The 20,223-nt window shown below is 42.1% G+C and overlaps 1 protein-coding gene across 8 annotated transcripts in view; it reads left to right on the top strand.

Annotated features, from left to right (window-relative positions):
• nectin1b (nectin cell adhesion molecule 1b) overlaps window positions 1-20,223 on the top strand; it is an 88,010-nt gene that overhangs the window by 40,782 nt on the left and 27,005 nt on the right. The window contains exon 6 of one of the 8 annotated variants that reach the window (XM_012830467.2): window positions 4,331-7,691. The exons of the other annotated variants lie outside the window; for them this stretch is intronic. Coding sequence (XP_012685921.1) covers window positions 4,331-4,827 — 497 coding nt within the window. The 3' untranslated portion in view covers window positions 4,828-7,691. Of the gene's footprint in view, window positions 1-4,330; window positions 7,692-20,223 lie in introns of those variants that run through there. 8 annotated transcript variants of the gene reach the window in all.

Genomic DNA, 20,223 nt, shown 5'->3' with positions numbered 1-20,223 from the left:
CTATGTGACTGGTCTGAAATCAGTGCCTGAGAATACAATGCATACTGAGAGCGCATCACATATGAATGGTGCCGTTTTCAGAGTGTTCACTTTAGGGGGTATTTAGGGCATTTTTAAGGGTATTTAGGGAACTTCTTCATGACAGATAAAATCACTGTAGCTTCACACTCTGCAGATATCTCTTGAACCCATCCACCGTGTTTGAGAGCAGAGAGGTGAAGTTCCATTTTAGAAGAATAAAGCAACAAGGTTGTTAGGGCCGCGCTGTGCTGCACAGGTACAGGCCTGGAAGGGATTCTAAATCTGGATGTGGGGAGGTTAGGGTCTATAGGAGAGCTGAGGACACATTCATGGCTCTAGAGGCTGTGTGTGTATTTTGTGTGTCATTAAACCCGCCTTGTCCAAAGTATGACATGCACTGCCAAGGTTATTGAAGAATTAATACAATGGTTCTCTTTTGGCAGTCTAGCCGAAGCCTGCGGGGGAGGCAGATTAACTGCTCCCTCCCCAAGTGGCCTGTGTGCAGGGAGTACACTGAGGGGGGGTGGTGGGGGGGGTACGTTTGGCAAACCTGTCAGACAGGTTATGCATCACAGCACTGTTCACGAGTGATTCATGATGCAATGAAATATAAACACTGCCCTCTTCATCTCGGACGTGCATACACATGTACACATACAGTACCCTCAGTGAGCTTGTATATACAGTACGTACATGTAAACTGTAATAGTATGCTGTCACAGTCTTCAGCAAAACTCCCACTACAGGGGAGAAAACAGACAGGCTAGAAAGCACATTAAAATGACATAATGTTACCATCATACATCAGAGGGATGGGGAATAGGGAGGACAAGAGGGAGGACAGGAGGGAGAAGTTGCTTGACGTGACCTTACTCAAACGATCCTGTTCTTTATTTTCACACCCTTCATTAGTACGGTAACACCAGAACTACTATTGGTGTGCTGTGTTTTTTTTTTTTTTCAATTCTATTTAGTTTTCTATTCTGCTGACTTTTCTAGTCAGACTGTTGCACTCTCGTCCAACTTCCGACACGCTCTGAGTCATGTGTGCTACCTAGGCTTGATTGCACAAAGAGTCAGGACTTGTATGAACTTGCTGAGTTTGGTCACCTAGTGTCTAGTTTCACTGTGTTGCACAACATCTACATGAATAATCCCGGTCTTAGATGCAAAGTTTATTTCCCAGTAAATACAAGTGCTGTAGTCTCCGATGGGTCATAACAGGCAAAATGCCAGACTCATTTGTAGGTGGAACTGGCAAAAACAATGAGCTGCTTTGTTTACGAAGATTGTTTACGAAGATTTGATTGTGCAGTTTGTGCTCTAGACTCTCACACGTTTACTTTCCCAGTTGAAGCCGTAGCTGTTTCTGTAAATTGAAGAATCCACCGATGATGCTGGAGGGCCCTAAAGACCTAATGGGTTTCTTGTTTAAGCAGGCTTGTACTGCATATAAACACCTCTCTCTAAAAGGTGTGGAGTTTTACAGCATTTCTCAATATATTACATCCCCCCCCATTATATCTACGTATATATTAAAGTAAAAATGAAAATAGCAAGAAAGTAGCTTGTCAGGAACACTAGGCATCACAGATTTCGCCTATTTAACACTATAACGTTGTCTTGGTTGTCTTTGAATGATAGCCTCTCAGGGTGCTTCACTGCACCTATTTATCTCCACAGAACGGTGCTGGTCGTTTACACTCAAGGGCGGTGTGCTATCTGTCTCCCCCGAGGGACTTGTTAATAAGCAAGCCTTTTGTTGACCTGGAATGGTCAGCTGCATGGTCGGGGCAGCTGTTACAACTCTTTGAGGCTGTTTTATCTGTCACTTGGCAGGCGTTGGTGTCAGCACCCTCTCACTGCAAAGCACCCCTTTTCATACACACACACACACACACACACACACACACACACACACCCTCTCCCCACTCCTGATAGTAAAACCTCCCCCATTTTCAACACTTTTCACTGCACGGGGAGGTTAGTCTGGTAGCAATGTGATCAAGACTGAATGAATTTAGTGAATATTCTCTGCGTGAGAAATGAGTTGGAGAGGATGTTGATTTGGAAAGCAGTGGAGATATAATGTGAGTCACAGTGGGTCTCTGACCTTACTGATGAATGGTCAGGAGAGGACATGTTCAACAGCAGCTTAGGGAGGAGAGTGAAGATAAGGAAGCTCAGGTCAGGACCTAGATGTGTCTTTTACAGTAGCTTACATGGAAAAGAAGGTGCAGTCCTTCCTGAAGCTTACCCTTGCATTAAGGAGGAATTAGGGTTGGCTCCTGAGTCTGCGTAAATGTTCAATCCTAGATACCTTTTGTGAATACCTCAGTATTTCCTGACATTATCTGAATGAGAATAGTGTTAGCGTCTCAGCTGTTGGAGCACTGTTTGCAGCTGTGGTGTACACAGCCAGAAACCTTTCACATTTGGCCAAGTGTTATAAATCTCATTTGAAGCTGGGCACACTCACTCCTCCAACTTGCATAAGGTTTCTTTCAGTGCTTTTTATCACGATTCCTCTGTCCAGTCAGGTTCAGTGATAGAAATCATCAGAATCTTTCACAGCTGCCATCCGACAGTTTTCACAGACCCATGTGGACTGTTTTTCCCTTTTAGGCCATGGCTAGTAAATGTTGCACGCACACACACTTACAGATCCAGTTAGATGGAAAGCTGATAAAGTGACTGTGTTGGGAAAGGTAGCTGGTAATGTGGCTGGCATTCGTTTTCCGTCTCTCTCCCTCCCCCTCGTTCTCCTCCCCACATAGGGTTTTGCTACGGGCTGTAGGTCAACCTTCTTCTAGCCCTGAGACCCATCATGAAATATCACTGTCTGCTTAATCTCATTAAAGTTCCCAATTAAAATTTGACCACGGCTCTCTTGAGCCAATCAGATATGCACATCAATGTTTCTGATATACCATATGAGACAGTCAGACGTAGAGAGACCAAGGAATAAATGGAATTTTCACACTTGCGTGCGTAGCAGCCAAGTATTCCCATAATTCAGGCTGAGCTGCATAATTCAGTTGACATATTGTTATCCATGACCCTGTAGGCTCAGTGGAGGCCATTCCCAGTTAGCACCGCCCATGTGGTGTCCTGCCCCTGTCTCTTTGTTTCCCTCTGTAGTATGTTCCACGTAGCTTTAACTGGGAATGCACTATTTTACATTGTACTCGTGATGGTTGTAATCCATGTTTATCAGGTGCAAATTACTTTTGGCCCCAACATTCGATAGCTGTGTATCACGTAGGCCACTCGACACTTTTATGTGAGCTACCCTGTAGACTTTTGAATGAAAACATGGAAGTGTTGCTGATATCTCTAGCAAGCTGCGCTTTCCTCGATTTCCTCATTTTCCAGCAGGTGATATAACTGTCTTTGGTCAGGTTAGAAGTGCTCACACATTTGATGGTCTTAACTGGCTTGATGTGTTCAGTGCTGTGTTTACGTTTTGATATCTGCAGTACAGTTAAAATGAATGAAAAGGGTTACCTGTTGACAGAGAATGTACATGTACAACACATGCAGTGTTCAAAGTGTGCATCAGCTCAATGCATCTCAGATCAAATACATATGCCTTTGAAGCATAGGGACTCTAGAGCTAGTCTGTCTTGGTACTAGCACTACATGTGTCGACCCCAGTAGCGATTTACTGTGGTATGAAATGTGTTAGCAGTTGAGCTAATAATTGACTCTGTTTACACACAACTATTCTGTAAACCTATTTTGGGTGTCTCAGAAGTAAAAGAAAACAGCATACATACATTGGCATTGGAGATCATTGCAATTCACAAATGATCATTTTTTTAATTTAGAAGTGAAGTTAAATTATAATTTTTTTAAACTACATATAGGTCACACAACTGGTTCTAGTTATGTTTCCTATTTGTCTGGTGACAGTTTCAGTAGTAACCTTCATATCATTCTGATTGCTGATTTGCCTGATGCCTGTATCATATTTACGCTGTGGAAAACTGTTGCAAGTTCTGCCTCCAATTGTGCTTCATTCTATGCTGTATTTCAACTTACATTTTCTTTTCAGTTACTGAAAATGCATGCGACACATTTTGATTATGTTTGCCTGTTTTTTTATGTCAAGGGGTTCATCTTTGTGGGAGCTTTTGTATATTTGAAGGTTGGGGTGGGTGGGTCCCCTTCCTGTGTCCCTGGTTCTTCCCCTTCCCTGTGTCCCTACCCTCATTTCCCCCCCAAAAAAGAGCACCTGCACTCAAAGCACCTCCTTCCACCAGAGCACTGACACACTCTCCCCTTCCATCTGTCTTTTCCTACCCAGACTACCCTAACAACCCGCCAACCCGTGAGATGCCGCAGGAGCAGCATAATTCAGGTGCTATCATCGGGGCCATTGTTGGCGGAGTGGTGTTGCTGGGTGCAGCCGGCATTCTGCTCTTTGTGTTCCTGCGCCGGCGGCAGCGCACCTTTAAGGGCGACTACAGCACCAAGAAACATGTGTTTGGGAACGGGTACAGCAAGGCCGGCGGCCTGCCCGCACACCCGCCGCTGCCAAAGAACCTGCAGTACCCAGACGACTCGGATGACGAGAAGAAGCCGGCTCAGATAGGGGAATCGGGGGGCTATGAGGGAGATGGGGATTTTGATGGTGAAGCGGAGGATTTAAAGAGGCCATACTTTACTGTGGACGAGGGCGAGAGCCACGAATTCGACGATCGGACCCTCACCTTCCAGTATGACCCTGAACCTGAGATAGCTGATGATATGGTCTCTCAAACCGACGGCTCTGTCATTTCAAAGAAAGAGTGGTATGTCTAGTGGCATGCAGACAAACAAGGGAAACAAGGCATACAACCTCCCGCTCCTCCCTGCATCTGCCCACACACCCTTTCACTTCCATCACTTTCATACCTCCAGCTCTCCTCTTCCAACTCTTCCTCATCCCTCTCTCTTCACACCAGTCCTACTCCCCACCACCTAAACCTTTTCAGTTTCACATTAGAAAACACTGCTTGTAGCTTCTTGTCACTATTATGTATCATTTGTACCATGCACACAGAGGAGAAAGTAGAGGTTGGAGTCTACGGTGTCTTATTCTGTTGGGTGTCATTCTGGTGACATTATAAAAGCATTAAGTGTACAAAAACAAGATTTTGTAAACGTTTGGGATGAGAAATGCCTAATCCTATTGTGAAAGTCCAACACTGGATGTATGTTTTTTTTATTATCTGCATTACCCTTGCTTTTAAGTGAATGTTTTTTATATGACTTGGTTTTATATGAGGTGTGTTTGAATTGTGGTGGTAGAAAATGACACATCATCACAACTGAGTAATGTCTGTGACATTGCATTTTGCGGATGGAAAGAAAATGTGTCAAGTGTGTGAATGTCTTGAGCTGATTCGCCCTTCTTTTTACTGATGTCAAAACAAAACTATTTCTTTTCAGGCAGATTTTGTAGTATTGTGACTGAGAATGTGAAGTGTATCCTTTGGGTGAGTTCTTCCAACGTGCCCTTCTGACTGCTAAAACATCAAGCTCAATGGAAATCCCAAATCATTCCTGAATGCCTTCAAAATACAGATCTGTCTTACTGTCCGAGGGGAGTATGTCTATATTTTTAACGCCATGGGCACGGCAGTGGAGAGGTATTGATTGTTGATTGCATGCAAGGCTAGATCTTGCTTGACACCTGGAACCGCATCTGTGCATGAATATACCCACAGGTACACCAGACATGGGGGGAAAAGATGTGTGTGCGGTCTGTGGGAGTTCTCTCAAATCCCACTGTGCATCATCATCATCCCATTCAGCTGCAGTGTGGTGTGTGTGTGCGCACGTTGTCAGTGAAACATCTCAGCAGTCCTTTAAAACTGACAAAAAACAAAAAACAGAAAAAACTCTCAAGAGCTGTCTTACTTTGTGTCATTACGAAATATACTATGTTTAAATGTGTTGGGTTTTTATAAGTGTGGTTGATCATTTAATGTTACGTTTCAACAAGTGTGTGGGAAGAGGGTTGAACTCTTACCTTGTAAATGTGTGCGTTTGTCTTTCTGTTTATGGTCTTCTGTGATGGTATGTTACACTTCACCATACATGAAAATCAACAGACTGTGGAGTGAATGAACATTAAGGAAGTAAACCATAAGGTGTGGGGAACATATTCATTTGGGGAAAACTGTGTATTGACTTTGTTTTGCTCATTATCTTGCACATGGCATCTGTTCTTTGCAGAAGCACAAAATATCAAAATGCCTCTTTCCTACAGCTTAAAACAAAGCCAAAGCCATGGATGGGCACACAATTGAGGTTTCACAATTGATGACACACAAACTTGTGGTTTACAGCAAAGAAGCCTTTGTTCAATAGCATTCAGATGCTTTTTTGCTGGCCTGGAAGATCTGCATTACAAAACAAGATTGAGAAAATAGTGGGGAATTCTCTCGGAGAATTCAAAGATACACAGTACCTGGCAGAACCAGTGCTGTTGTTAAGCCTTATTTTATGTTTATTGCGTCATTTTTTAATCATCATTATTTTGCATGTCATTGTGAGCAGGAGTGTTGGGAGTGTAGTTGATGTTTTATGCTTTTTTTTACCTTAGCAATTTCCAATGCTGTGGTATATTCCATTGATCTTTGTGTTAGCCACTTAGAGAAAAACTCCTCACCAGTTTTCGAACGCTGGGGTTTGATGTTTGTTAGGTACTGAGAAATACACTACAAAGGGATTTTTCAGAGGTGAGCACCACTGTCATCAATGCACACATTTCTCAGCCGCTCCCATAATGGCATTAACTAAATTCTGAAATCACTCTCTTGGGTGGTTTAGTGTTCATCTACACAAACATATGCCCTCTGCAGGTCAGTATAGAGAGGTTATAGATAGCCTCCACCACTGAGGAGAATTCAGAAGTTTTCTTCATAAGATGCTAACACAAGTGTCATCCTCTAGGTTAATGCATACAGCAGAGACATTCCATCTGCCTAACATCCCCTGTATTTGGGAGTGTTCTGTTGTTGTCGTTTGTTTTTCATTTAAAATGTATAGGACCTTTTCTGTGTGCTTCTCAATCATTATAATCATTTTCAAGAATTAATCAGTTATACCATCGCATTCCTAAGGTAACATTTTTTTCTGTTTTGGAAATGGGGTGGCCGGAGAAATAACAGGCTGTTGATCTATCTTCTATGTATCCTATATTAAACACTTTTTCATTTCATGTTAATTTAACAAACACAAACATACTCAGACACTCCCAAGTGATTTATTTTTTTCACTTTGATTTCCACAGAAAATCTGAGTTCATCCAGTATTGAGTGTGAGCCTTGATTTGTATTATGTTTAAAGCACATGTTGAAAATCATACCAAATCATCAAGAAAATGTTGTACTGTTTCATCTCTCATTACGGTACTCAATTATAGCGCAAAGGGAGCACATTTACCTTCTTGGCTATTGAATAACCACGTGTTTGATCCACCACTTTTTACTATAAGCACAAGCCATGCAGCCATCCCGGAGGCTTTAACAGGTGTGTCATGACAACTGCATCCTACTTCGGCCCAATAAACCTGTTCTGTTGTCTCATTATGTGTATATCACGTATCTTGAAATGTTGAAACTATGGGGTACCGAAATGCAACCATGTACATATAAATATTTGTGTTTATAAGTTTATGCCATGTTTTACATTTCAGTTTCCACTGTGTCGGCCATTCCCATCTAATTTGGTGACGGCCCATGTCATATCTCAACATTTAACCAGGCCATTTTAGAACACCGTAACATTAACAGTGAAAAATAACTTGCCCAAGCTTTGTGCAAAGTGTGTACTTGCAAAGATCTGATTAACGAGTTCAGAGAGTATAGCCCAATAGAGATGTAACAGTTACATCACAAAAAAATAAAACCAATTGGAAATAAAACACAGCAGTCAGATCCGTAGGCTACCATGTATAGTGCCCAATATACTCCCCATTTTAAAATTCACAATTATATTCTTATATTCATATGTAATTATTTTATCAACACCCCTCAGTCTACTCTTGAAGGGTTTATAAAAGCCTTGAGGGCTACAAATGGACCAAATCAGGGCTTGTGTCTTGTGTCCAACTTTAGAGTATACCAGCAAAAAGCCTTTCTGTTGTTCCTGGAGAAGTAAGTGTGATTTAACTTTGAAATTGAAGCACTGCAGATTAGCTTGGTTAGTTTTAGCTTTGTGGCTAAAGATATTAGGGTCAGCTGATGTAGTGTAGCAGTGTAGCAGTTTAATAGGCTTTAATAAAACTATTGCCATAACATTTTCAGTGCATCTACTCCAGCTAAATGATTCAATCTAATTCCTACAACAGGTCAATCATTTGCAGAAGCTCAATGCTTCCAGCTGAATCCATTGATCAGTATACACATAGACTATATGTAAGTGCCAGTGTACTCCTCTTATGTTGTCCCAACAACCTCACAACACATTGTTCTATATGTTACTTCCGCTACTTCCGCATTACATGAATATCCAATCAAAAACACGTCACACTGTGCATAGATTAGATGAGCTTTACTATTCAAGCTTCAGTTAAAGCAGCATACCATGCAGCAATTGGATACATTTTGAGGTGTGTTTCTACAGAGATAATTCCTTTTGATGGTTTCTGATCATGTGAAAGATAGAAACAACTTTCGTTTTCACTAGGTCAGACCACACTAGGCTCACCCACTACATCGTCGAAATCCACCCGTAATCATGCAAGCAAGCTGTGCCCAGTGTTGTTGGTGCAAGGTTTCTGCATACCTTTTAGACCACTCCTTATTATTTAATTAATTAATTAATTATTATTATTATTATTATTATTAATAATTATTTAATTAGTTACAGAAAATAACTCAGACCAAAACACAATGTGCATAACCTCCTTAGTCTGCTCACATTAATTCTAAAGAATTGTTGCACAAATGACATTCCTCTCCCTGAGAAGACTCCATGAGCTTAATGATATTTCACCATTAATGAAGGAACTCCACTCGCAGCCGAATCTCTCAAAAACTGGACGACTAATAACCTTGGCCAATCCTGCCGGCAGACATTAGCAACACCTTACTTCTTCATTCTTGCTCCTTGCTCTCTCCACTGCAAGAAATCTAGGACTCGCGGTGAGTGACACACAGACTCACCGAAACACGCAGGAGGTCTAATGTAGACATCGCACAGTGGAAAACAGATTCACACTAACATTTGCACAGAAGGGGAGGCACAAGCACATTCTAAATCGAACACTTACACACAGGATGAAGAATTAACACCGAACACACAGAATCACAGGAACTCTACATCAACGCACACCTCCACGGAAGCATGCACCCCTTGCATACTTCACAGCCCCCACCTGTCCGGGCAATTGTCATCAATGACTCAGTCATCCAATTCAAGTCTCTCAAGTTCTGGGGCAGTTGCTGCTGACGCTGAGAGTGCCCTTGGGGTTGCTTGTGGCGAAAGGGACAGGCGTAGGCAGCAAAGTCTCAGTCCTTGTGCCCCCATCCAGACAAGCCAAGGAAACCCCCTTCTTGCACTCAGGACCCTTACCTGCGAGTCTGGAGAAAAAGTCCACACCTTGGCCGTGGATGTCTGTGCCCCCACACTTAATGTGGGCCCCTACCTGGCACTGCTGCACGGCTTGGGAGTGCCAGTTTGACCCCCCTCTAAGCCATGCAGGAGTCACATTGGTGGATGTAGAGCTCCGTGTCCCACAGAGCCACCTCCACTGGTGCAGCAGCTCCTCCCGGCTTGTAGTGGCTTTGACAGAGGCGGTCGCAGCGATGCAGGTGGCGTAGAGGATTGGATAGTGGGCTGGGCTGCTGAAGCTCGGCACTGGTCGGAAGATTGTGGTTTGCCGACTTGTTCGTTGCCCCTTAGGTTCGTCCTTTTCCTGACCTGACTGGAGCGTCACAGCATCTATATGAAGGGTGATGGCTGCCCCCTACATGTCAACACACACTCCCCAGCGGGTCAGCAGGTCCAGGCCATCGAGGCACCCGTCCTCAATGTCAGCGAGCCAAAACTCGTGCCCCAGCTCCTGGTCTCCACAGCCTGGACTCGAAGCGGGTTCCTCCTTCTCATACCAGCATTTTCTCCTGTCACAGTCCACAACTGGGCGTTGATTGGTGACCGTGCTGCTGGGAGTGGGCCGGTAGTGCCTGAGAGGATGGCAGGTCACATCAGGGAAATGGTAGATCCCGAGTAGGGTTGGCTGTCCAGATACAGTCCTTTAGTGCGACCCAGGTGGCCAACCAATGTGCATGGGTCTTGGAGGGGAGCTCTGGCTTTTGGTGCTGGCGCTGGGCAATCGAGGGCTATGTGACCAGATTAGTCATACCGCTGGCAGCCGTCGGTTGGCCGAGGTGGATGTTGTCTGGATAATGGAGGCCGTGTCTCCTGGCACCCCGCTGGAGGCAGGGCCACACCCTGATCATTTCAGTCAACAGTCAATCAATCTCACCCTTTTCTGCTGCTCTGACCATTGCGGAGGTTTCCGTGAACATGCCGTGCTGTGCTGTGCTGCTTCCATCACCATCTCCCTCTCTCCAGCGCATACTCCAGGGCTTCAAGCAGTGTGCATGGACCAGCTGGGTATGGATGAGCAGGTCAGCTGGGGAGAGTGCCCTGATGAATTGGTCACAGGCCAGATCAGTCTGCACAGCAGATGGCATGTGTGCACACCCCGTCTCGTCAAATTTTCAATGTCATTAGCCAGAGTCCGCAGCGGCCCGACCACACGTGCTTGTCGGCTCAAAGCGTTGCTCAAAACGCCACGTCAGCAAAGTGGTTTATGTGCTGTTCCCAGCCCTCTCGCTAGAATCCAGGGTGCTGCCAACTTTGTTGACGTCCATGCCAGAAGCTCTGACTCGTTCTCCGGCAGACATTGGAGGCACAAGCGCAGGCATGCCTGTCCTCCTCCTCCATCTCAAAATGCACTAATGGCTCCATCTTCTGCTGAGCCAGGCCTGCCAAGGAGCAATGCCCTGGCTCAAAGTTCCTGTAACTCTCCCTCCATTCCTTGAGGTGGCGCTCATCCCACTTCTGATACCAATGTATCAAACACTTATACACCATCACCACACGTTCCTTCCAGCTGATGTCATCGAGATTCTCATTCAACTTATCATAAAGTAAAGTCATCCCATGGCCCCATCCCCAAACTCAATACACATCATTTTTCCCTTCTCATCCCTGCTCTTCAGTGGGTTCATGCGTGCCTATAAACTTGCAGTCACTGTACTTATTGCTAGCATCTAGCTAGCTAAGGGAGCAAGCATTCACAGAGTAACTTTTTCTGAAGTGGTATTCAAATGCAGTTGTAAATGCAACGTTTCAGAACAAAGTTCAACAAATATCACCAACACGCAAGACATGCTGTTTTAGGGACAACTTGACTATCTGTCTTGCTAGCTATCGGCACAGAAGCTGTCACTTTGGAACTTGATTATAGGGCAAATTGATGGTTTTCTGACCAGACAACACAATCCAGGACCACACTACAGACAGGTTGCAAAAACTGTTGAACAAGGATGCTTTCATGGGATAACAGTGCAAAATGATTCAAGGCAGAAATCAATAAACCCCCCAAAAATGTTATAAAACACTCACTGACAGCATGCGCACACAAAATGGTGACTGAGAATGAAACATCACATTTTGAAAAAAATCAATGTTATGCCAAAAGCACGGCCATCACCTTTACCAATGTTTTATGAGGAAGAGAACATGAGACAGCTCCGTGACCTTTTTAACAGCTTTTTTGGTGTCAGACCGAGATGCAGAGATTTCAAAGAGCATCCAGAAAGTCTTGTGACTGATGGGCTGCTGAAACTGCACCAAGCAGTAAAAAAAAAAACTGTGAAAGAGGATTTTCTGAAAATGAACAATATAATAACGCCACTATGGACACGAACACAAATCAAATGTAATAACGCCACTATGGACACAACTACAAATCAAATGGTTGGGCCTCCTTTGAACCAGTGGGATCCAAAAAACAAAAAACATATGTCAAGAAATGGGTGCTTAAAAGAAGGTCAGCTGATCACATAGCCTGTCCACAAAGAAAATAAGTCCGCCGGGCGCTCACAGTACAAATCAATTTGGGAGTTATTTGAGGCGAGTCATTTTTCCCAGCTGTACCACTACAGCAGACCGTAGAGTTCCCCGACCTGCCAAATCCCACTTTAACCCCTGTTTAAAGGTTATTCCAACCGGTGGGAATGTTTGAAAAATAAAATAAACTACAAATAAATAAATAAATAAAAACGTTTCTTTATGGACACCAAAGTAGCTTTGACTTGTGCGCTTTTATTCTGTATCACTATCTCTCATGGGTGTTTTCGCTTGTGGTCCTTCAGTGAAGGTCCCGGTATCAGTGGCGGCTCCTGAAGAAATTCTCAGGGGGGGCAATTTTTTTGATAATGATTAAGGTGACCAATTCAGTAGGTACATTAAGTTAGCTGATTAACTCATACAGCAATACCTTTTTGTCCACTATTGGCAGCACACAACAGTAATATGTCCCCTCTTGCTACATAGCTAGAGTAGCAAGTTACAGGTGGAAAGCTATGGAAGAAAGTTGCATCCAGGAGCCTTCATAAGCAAACATGATGTGGCTCCACATTAAATTATCCCACTTTTTCATTATCCACGTGTCTCAAATGTTGTATGATGTAACATAGCTTAACAGGACACATGATATGTCCAGTAACAACATAAAGAAGGGGTAACATAAGTCAAAACCAACAATATTCATTGACTGATCTTAAAAGTATTGGCTTACAAAAGCAAAATAAGTCATCACATAAAAAAATATTCAGTGTTAGTGCAAGAAGCGAACTGTGAAACACACTGTGAAACCTATGAAAAGTGACAGTGGTATATGAAATACAGACCGCGTTAGCCACTTCACGACCGCTATTTTCTTTCGTTCCAATTCTTGGATGTAGGATTTCCCTCCCTTTGTAGAAACCTGTTGAATGGATACATTTTGTCTAGGAAGTCCTAATTGTTTTGTTGTCAATGTATCTTCATTAGTACACCGACTAAAAAGGAGTTTCTGTGAAAGAGCGAATCGAGTTATTGCACTGAACAGGGGCCATCTTGACAGAATATGCCTCTGTCGAGCTCTGTATGACGTTCGTATAGGCTTTTACGTCCATTCCTTATGACACGACATGGAGGGGCGAGCCCTCCCGGAAGCCATAGAGAATGCATTGAGAGCTCTGTTTTGTGAAAAAAATGGATTTAACATGGGAGTCAATAGGAGAGGTCTGGGGCGATTTTCATTTCGCCCCAAATCGCCCCAGAAGGGGCGGGGCCATTTGAAGCACGACTTTATGCTGACTGAATGACTGTTACCTGATTCGACAATGACATACAGAGGCATATCAGACGGTTAAAAAAATTATTACATTTAAATTTACGTGTCGTCATTTACGCGACTTACAAGGATATTGCATTTATACATCAGGAGTTTTTTTTTTTTTTTTTTCTTTTCCCCTAAGCAGTGCGTCGCCCCAATCACCCTTATGGACAAGCCGCCCCTGCCCGGTATACTTCAAAACACATGCCTTCAGTCAGTGCGGACGCGTGGATAAAATCCATTTTCTCAGCCCTTTCATGACCTACCTAAATAGCGTAGCTACCTACCTTCCTTAAAGTTCTTTATGCTAGCGAACTAAATGATTTCATATTGCAAACTTCGAACAAATTGGGGGCAGAGTATCTGCATTGGCCCACCCCTCTCTCCTCCTTCTTCCCGGAAGAAGGCTACATTCGCTTTAGTTGATATCTCGCAAAAACCATAGGCAACATACTGTTCTGTATTTCAGTATCAGTATTTCTACAATGTTGGTACAATGTATTTACTTAAAGGGAAACTTCAATATTTTTCAACCTAGGCCTTATTACTAGATGTTTTTGGCACAAACTTTTACTAAGGACAATTAACGATTGAAATCTGTCCAGTATTGAATTAGAACGCTATAACCGGCAACCGCAAAACAACCGCTTTACAATGTAATCCCATGGAGTAAGCATCTAAAAGTAAACCCCTTGTTTTCGCCACTGACAGGCTCACAAGTGTCTAACAACATGGAAAGGATCCCTACAGAGACAGACCTGTGTGTTTACCTCAGTAACTTAAAGAAACTGTAGGATATGTTTCTGAAGTTTCAGTTTCATTTGAAAATGACTGTAGTGGTGGGAAAAAGCAATTTACTTTGACGGGGATGCATGTCCCACGGGATTACATTGTATAACCATTTTGTGGTTGGCGGTTATAGCGGTTATATACTAGACTGATTAAGATCGTTTTTGTCCCTGGTAAAAATTTGGAGCCAAAAAGATGGGAAAATATAGCCTGGATACCAGACCGAACTTAGCCCCGCCCACACATTTTTTGGTTGGGAAGTTCGGTCTGGCATTACTCCATTGAGGAGAAATTATCTGCGGCTCGATATCGGCCGTACCAATCAAATTGTTAAGGCGGGCTTTATACGATGATGGACAGATGATCAACAGTAACGTAACCAACCACGTCACCAACACACGAGTTGAATTCGTTTTCAACAAACATGGCTGCCGCTGGAGAGCTGAAATGTATAGATTCGAGTCCATTTAGACATTGACAGTGCATTCATTTTGAAAGAGGAACAGAGAAACGCGATTAAGGCATTTGTCAATCGAAAAGATGTTTTTGCCTTCCTTCCTACGGGATCCGGTAAAAGTGTAATGTATCAGCTGGCCCTGGTCACATACTAGTTGTTCTGATTGGTTGTAGGTAACCAATTGAGCGAAGAGGCATTTTTTCTCCTGGTTCGGTTGAAACACGCCCCATAATCACAGCCCAATGGAGCGATATCAGACTCATATTCTGACTAGAATTATGAGTATGACATCGTCAGGCTAGGGAAAATAGGGCCCAGGTTAACATCCGGTTAGCATCTTGAAAAATGTCAGCCACCGGACGACTTCTCTTCACTGACTACTTCCTGTAGTCCAGAGCTATACACAGACATTTTGAGGGGCAGGTACTCAAATTCTCGCTCACTGGCAGTTATTATGAAAAAAATAAAGTAACCTACAGAAGCACATTATCTAGTTTCAGTTTAAAAAATATAAAATTAGAAAAAGTTAGAAAAAATTCCCTGCAAAATGTAATATCTGTTCTTAGGTATAACTTAAAACAACAAATTAAGAATGCAAGATATGTTCAGAGCACAGTCATGAATGTTATGATCAGCAGTCAGAGTTTTTTTATGTGGCTGTCCATGTGGAGTTTGATTATTTTCTGGTATTTTGTGGTTTAGAATGAAGAATCCCCTGTGGCCACATAATGGGGCTTCATTATTCTGTCTAACTGAATGTGCTTATGGTGATCCTTATGCTTGAGTATCTGGTTCTGCAATCCTAAGCAAGAACATTTATATTCATTGAAATATACTGAATGGTTTTAGTGCATTTTAATGGATTTACTTTTCACACTGACATATGTGCATCTGCACCAGAGTGTGTTTGAACATGATGGGCAGTTGTATTTTTTTAATTTTTTATTTATTTCAATTATTTTGTCATTATCATACATGGGCCCCTCGCCGTATTTTGAAATGTATACTCAGTACTTTTATTTTCTATTTTCTCTTCAAGGTGGGAAAACACATTGCTCAGTCTGAGGGGAGATAGCGTGTCTAATCTAAAACTCACGCAGCAAAGGAAAAGGGCAACTGTTCTGGGGAAAATGCTACCGACCGTATACGTTATCTCTGTGACATAACTCACCACATGCTAACTCCTTATTTTCAGTGAATGTTATCATGGAGACATGTGTTCAGTCTTAATCTATAGCCACACCAGCGGAATCTCAGTGTTACCTGGCTCTTGTGTCAGACAGGGATGCAAATTGCTCTGTCTCTCTTTCACAGATGAAATTGTTCCACACCACCTTCCAGTCATACAAGGGTCTGTACTGCCTGCTAAAGCCATCATGACTGGGTATGACTCACAAGCCATCTGGCCAAGAAAAAGTGAAAGAAAGAGGAGAAGGTTTTTTTGAGTTTGGAATTTCTGTTATGTTTGTCACACATGCCAGATAAAATAGAAACATATGGAGTGTGTGGAAGACAGAGAGAGGAGACATTTAGTCACTGGAGGAAAGGAAGTGGATGTAGGAGAGACGAGGGTAAAAGAGAGGAAGAGAGAAATCATTTCTGGGCTTTCTACGCCAACAAAGTGCATAGCACAGGGGAACAGTAATAATGGAGACTTTTTAGTAATGTTTGTTGTTTTTCATGATGTGATTGATTTCTAAGGCTGTGGGCTTATGTGTGCATGTGTGGATGTAAGAACAGTTTAGACCGGAGGAGAAAGACACAGAGACCCAGGCCACATCTGAAATTCAACAGAGGAATACACGAGAACTGATAGTCATTTGAGAAATAAGAGGGATAAAATAGAAAGTATGACAGTAAAGCAATATTTTTCACACGTTATGCCTAATTCAATTTGTACAGTTGATCAGAAACCTCTAACTCTCTGAAGTCCTCCTTCCATGTTTTTCATATGATAATAAGTAAGATAATGAACAAGAGAAAATGTGAAATCATATTTTGTCTTGAACTAAAGAGTCACATTTTTTTTGTGCAGCAGTTAGTTCTTGTAACGTTTATGATCCACAAAAAAAACCTCTTTGAAGACCTCAAAAAATCTTCTGTGTGGTTGTCCCTGTACAGCCTAAAGTTATGTGTTTCTATTTAGTGAGGTGCAGAATCAGCTCCATTAGTGGGATAAAAGTATTTGGGCTGAAACATTTAGTCTTTAACGTGTCAGAGAGGAGAAGATGATGTGGATGGAATGCATGCAGAATTGCAATTGTCATCCTTTATATTTGGCCTTGGGAAAATATCAACTCCAGTAGCTCAACTCTATGAGCATGAAGATGTCCTTGTCTGTGTTGAGATGCTGTTAATTTACTTAATAATGACCAGGAATGACAGTCAATTAATACAACTAATAAAAGTGTCCCTAGTGGTCACACTGAGTTATAATTCCAGGAGATCTATTGCTCGCATAGATTACAGACACGAAGCAAAAACTGAAATCTCTTCACCTGCAGCCACCCCCTTTAGCCAACTGTGAAGGCTATGTGAAATTGAATGCACCTATAGGCTAATGCAGGTGGATCATTTGATGAGGCTCTCTGGGATGACCTAAAGTGATTCATGTGCCTGCTTGGACACTACACAAATGTCCCATAAATCAGTTATTCAAATATTAATAGGACCCTGGTATAAAAAGAGTAGCCTAATGTTTGTATCACTAAAGGTATGAGGAAATGTACACTGGGTCACCGTTCGAAAAAATTACATTTCTCTTTGGTTTCCATTAACATTTTGCACAATTACATTTAAACAGAAAATTCAGTTAAAAAAAGTTAAAAACATTTCCTGAAAATACCTATGTACATTGACCACAAATGTTATGTTAAATGCCTGACCAATACATCGGTGTGCCAATATAAGCTAATTGCCAATCCAATAATGGGCTGTCAGTATGGGGGGGGGGATAATAATACATTTCTCCCATAATTTCTCCTTGAAGCCTAAATAAACCTGAGAACGTTCATGTCAGCCATGCCTGGTTTTGCTGCAGTAACATTAGAGCTAGTACCATCAGTCACCATCAGCTTACATTCAACAGCATCCGCTGTCATGTCCCTCCTCCTGGAAGATCATGTACCTGTGGGTGCCGCTGTCATGTCCCTCCTCCTGGAAGATCATGTACCTGTGGGTGCCACTGTCATGTCCCTCCTCCTGGAAGATCATGTACCTGTGGGTGCCACTGACATGTCCCTCCTTGTTCCAGTGGCATGTACTTCCTGATGTCACATGCCAAATTAAAAAAGCTAACCCCCTCTTGCTCCAACTCTGTCCTCTCTGGTAGTAGCCTGGAGTAGCCTATAGGAGAGTAAGAGCAAAGAGCCTTCATAACAAAGGCTTCCTGGACCTCTGGACAAATCTACCTCAATGCAGACCAGAGCAAGACAATTCTCCATTGATATTTGTTAGAATATCAGGACCAAATATTACAAACTAAAATTAAAATTCCAGTTGTTGTTACCAATTTGCATTTCAGACACTTCCCAGTGATCAATAAACTCCTCTAAACTACTCGCATTCAAAAATAAAATAATTCCAAGATGAGGCTGTACACTGAACATCCAACTACAAAAACAGTCTAAAACACTGATGCTAACGTCACATCTAAAGCGTGCAGTGGGAGAAATATGAGCGGCCACTATAGCCATCCAATATGGCTGCTGCTGACTGGAGTACAGTGACATATAGGGTCCAGGGGCATCATACATTGTGATTAATCTGTATTTATCTGTATCTGATTTTTTGTACTTGTTATTTTTCTATAATTAATTCATCAAAATGAACATGTTATTTTGACAAGCCTAGTTAATTTAAAAGAAACTCAAGAACTAGTTACAACAGTGAACACAGATAAAAGCATTAAAGTCAGGTCTGGCTAGCTCATTATCTACATCATCTGCCCACCATGACAAGCAGGCTAGCTAATTTATTGTGGTCATCATGAGCTTGCAAACATGCAAAAATCCTTGGAGAAACTGCTGTCAAAGAGGAGGTCAAACTAGTTCAAACCTTCCACACAAAACTTTCGTCTGGAATGTTTTTGCCAAAGTCCTTCAGCTGTACAGCCAAGGTGCCTCTGGACCTCCAGTGCAGCACATATTTCTGTCACAATGGCAGCTCAGTCGAACCAATTACCCTTGAGCCCAGGTTCTGAAAAAAGCATGGTATTCTCATAGGTGGGCTGCAGGGCCTACCACTTGGTAACACATACATTCAGACTCAATCACTTTGGGAGTGCATTTTGTAAACTTTCTGTAAGCTATATATCAACAGCAGATTTAACATTTTCATTTTACATGTATGTTAACAATAATGTTGAATCTTTAAAGATACAATTGGGGTTATACTGAACATGCATTGACATTGGCAACCTCTGGATGCTGATGTGCTGTGTGATCAACACAGTATATTGTAGCAGCTGCTCAATAGTGTGTCATAATGTCATCATTAGTATATTACAATAACATAAAATGTGTGGTAATTGTAGAAACATATTGTGAAATTCAATGCTGTTTTTAACATGTGTTTACAGAAATATAAAGAAAGAAAATTGTGCTAAATGTAAAAAAATGACCACTTAAAAACAGAACTTGTTGTATCTTAACTGGAAGGGCATTGCCTATTTTATGGTAGCCGTTCTCCCGTCTCTGTCTTCAGCCAGACACATTTAAGCTTCCTGTGTTATCTTTAAACAAACTCACTGTAAGGACTGATTTAAACTATAGCCCAGTGTTTGAAGTTTAAATCAGTGCTTGCACAGACTGCATACAATGTGCTACTAATGGCCATGCTCCTGTATGCCACCTGTGTCGCTGACTCATATAGAAAACAACTGAATTCTGGCTGCTTTGAAGCTCTGTCAGCGGTGGTGTGAATGCATGGTTAGAGGAAGTGTTGTAATCAAACTCTATAAAATGGTCTACCTTTCATTTAGTTTTCTGTGCATCCCTGTAGTGCAGCTAAGGCATACAGAAGGTCTTTCAGAGACAATAATCAGCAATAATAATTACAGCACTTTTTATAAATGATGATGCTGTTGGTCTTACATCTTCATATTTATGACTTCTGTATATTTTATGTCTCAAAAAAGTAAAAGGTTATCCTTCTGTCTTAGTAGAATGGAGACCATAGGCTTTATTATGCCTTGTGGTTTAATTAAACCCTATAATTACATTTTTACATATCAATTGCAAATATGCAAGTGGAAAAATATTGTAAAACTTTCTTTAAGAAGGTATGACTGTACATGTCCATGCATTACACCTACCTATGGCTATAATTCTATGGCAGTGTGCACAAAAGGCTATAATTCTATGGCTTGTGAAAATGGAATGGATTGATAATGGTTCAGATGCAGTGACACACGAAGGCCTACATCTTTTATGGACTAGGTCCAACTCTGCTGAGGGGTGACATATTTTTCAGTGACTATTGGGTAGATGCTCACAATAGGCTGTTACCACAGTCACTTTAACAATGCAGAACTTCTATTTATACTTTTGTTTTATGGAACTTGAAA

Source organism: Clupea harengus, chromosome 9 (genome assembly GCF_900700415.2).
Source record: "Clupea harengus chromosome 9, Ch_v2.0.2, whole genome shotgun sequence".
Lineage (NCBI taxonomy): Eukaryota > Metazoa > Chordata > Actinopteri > Clupeiformes > Clupeidae > Clupea > Clupea harengus.
This window is presented reverse-complemented; position numbering and strand designations above follow the sequence as displayed.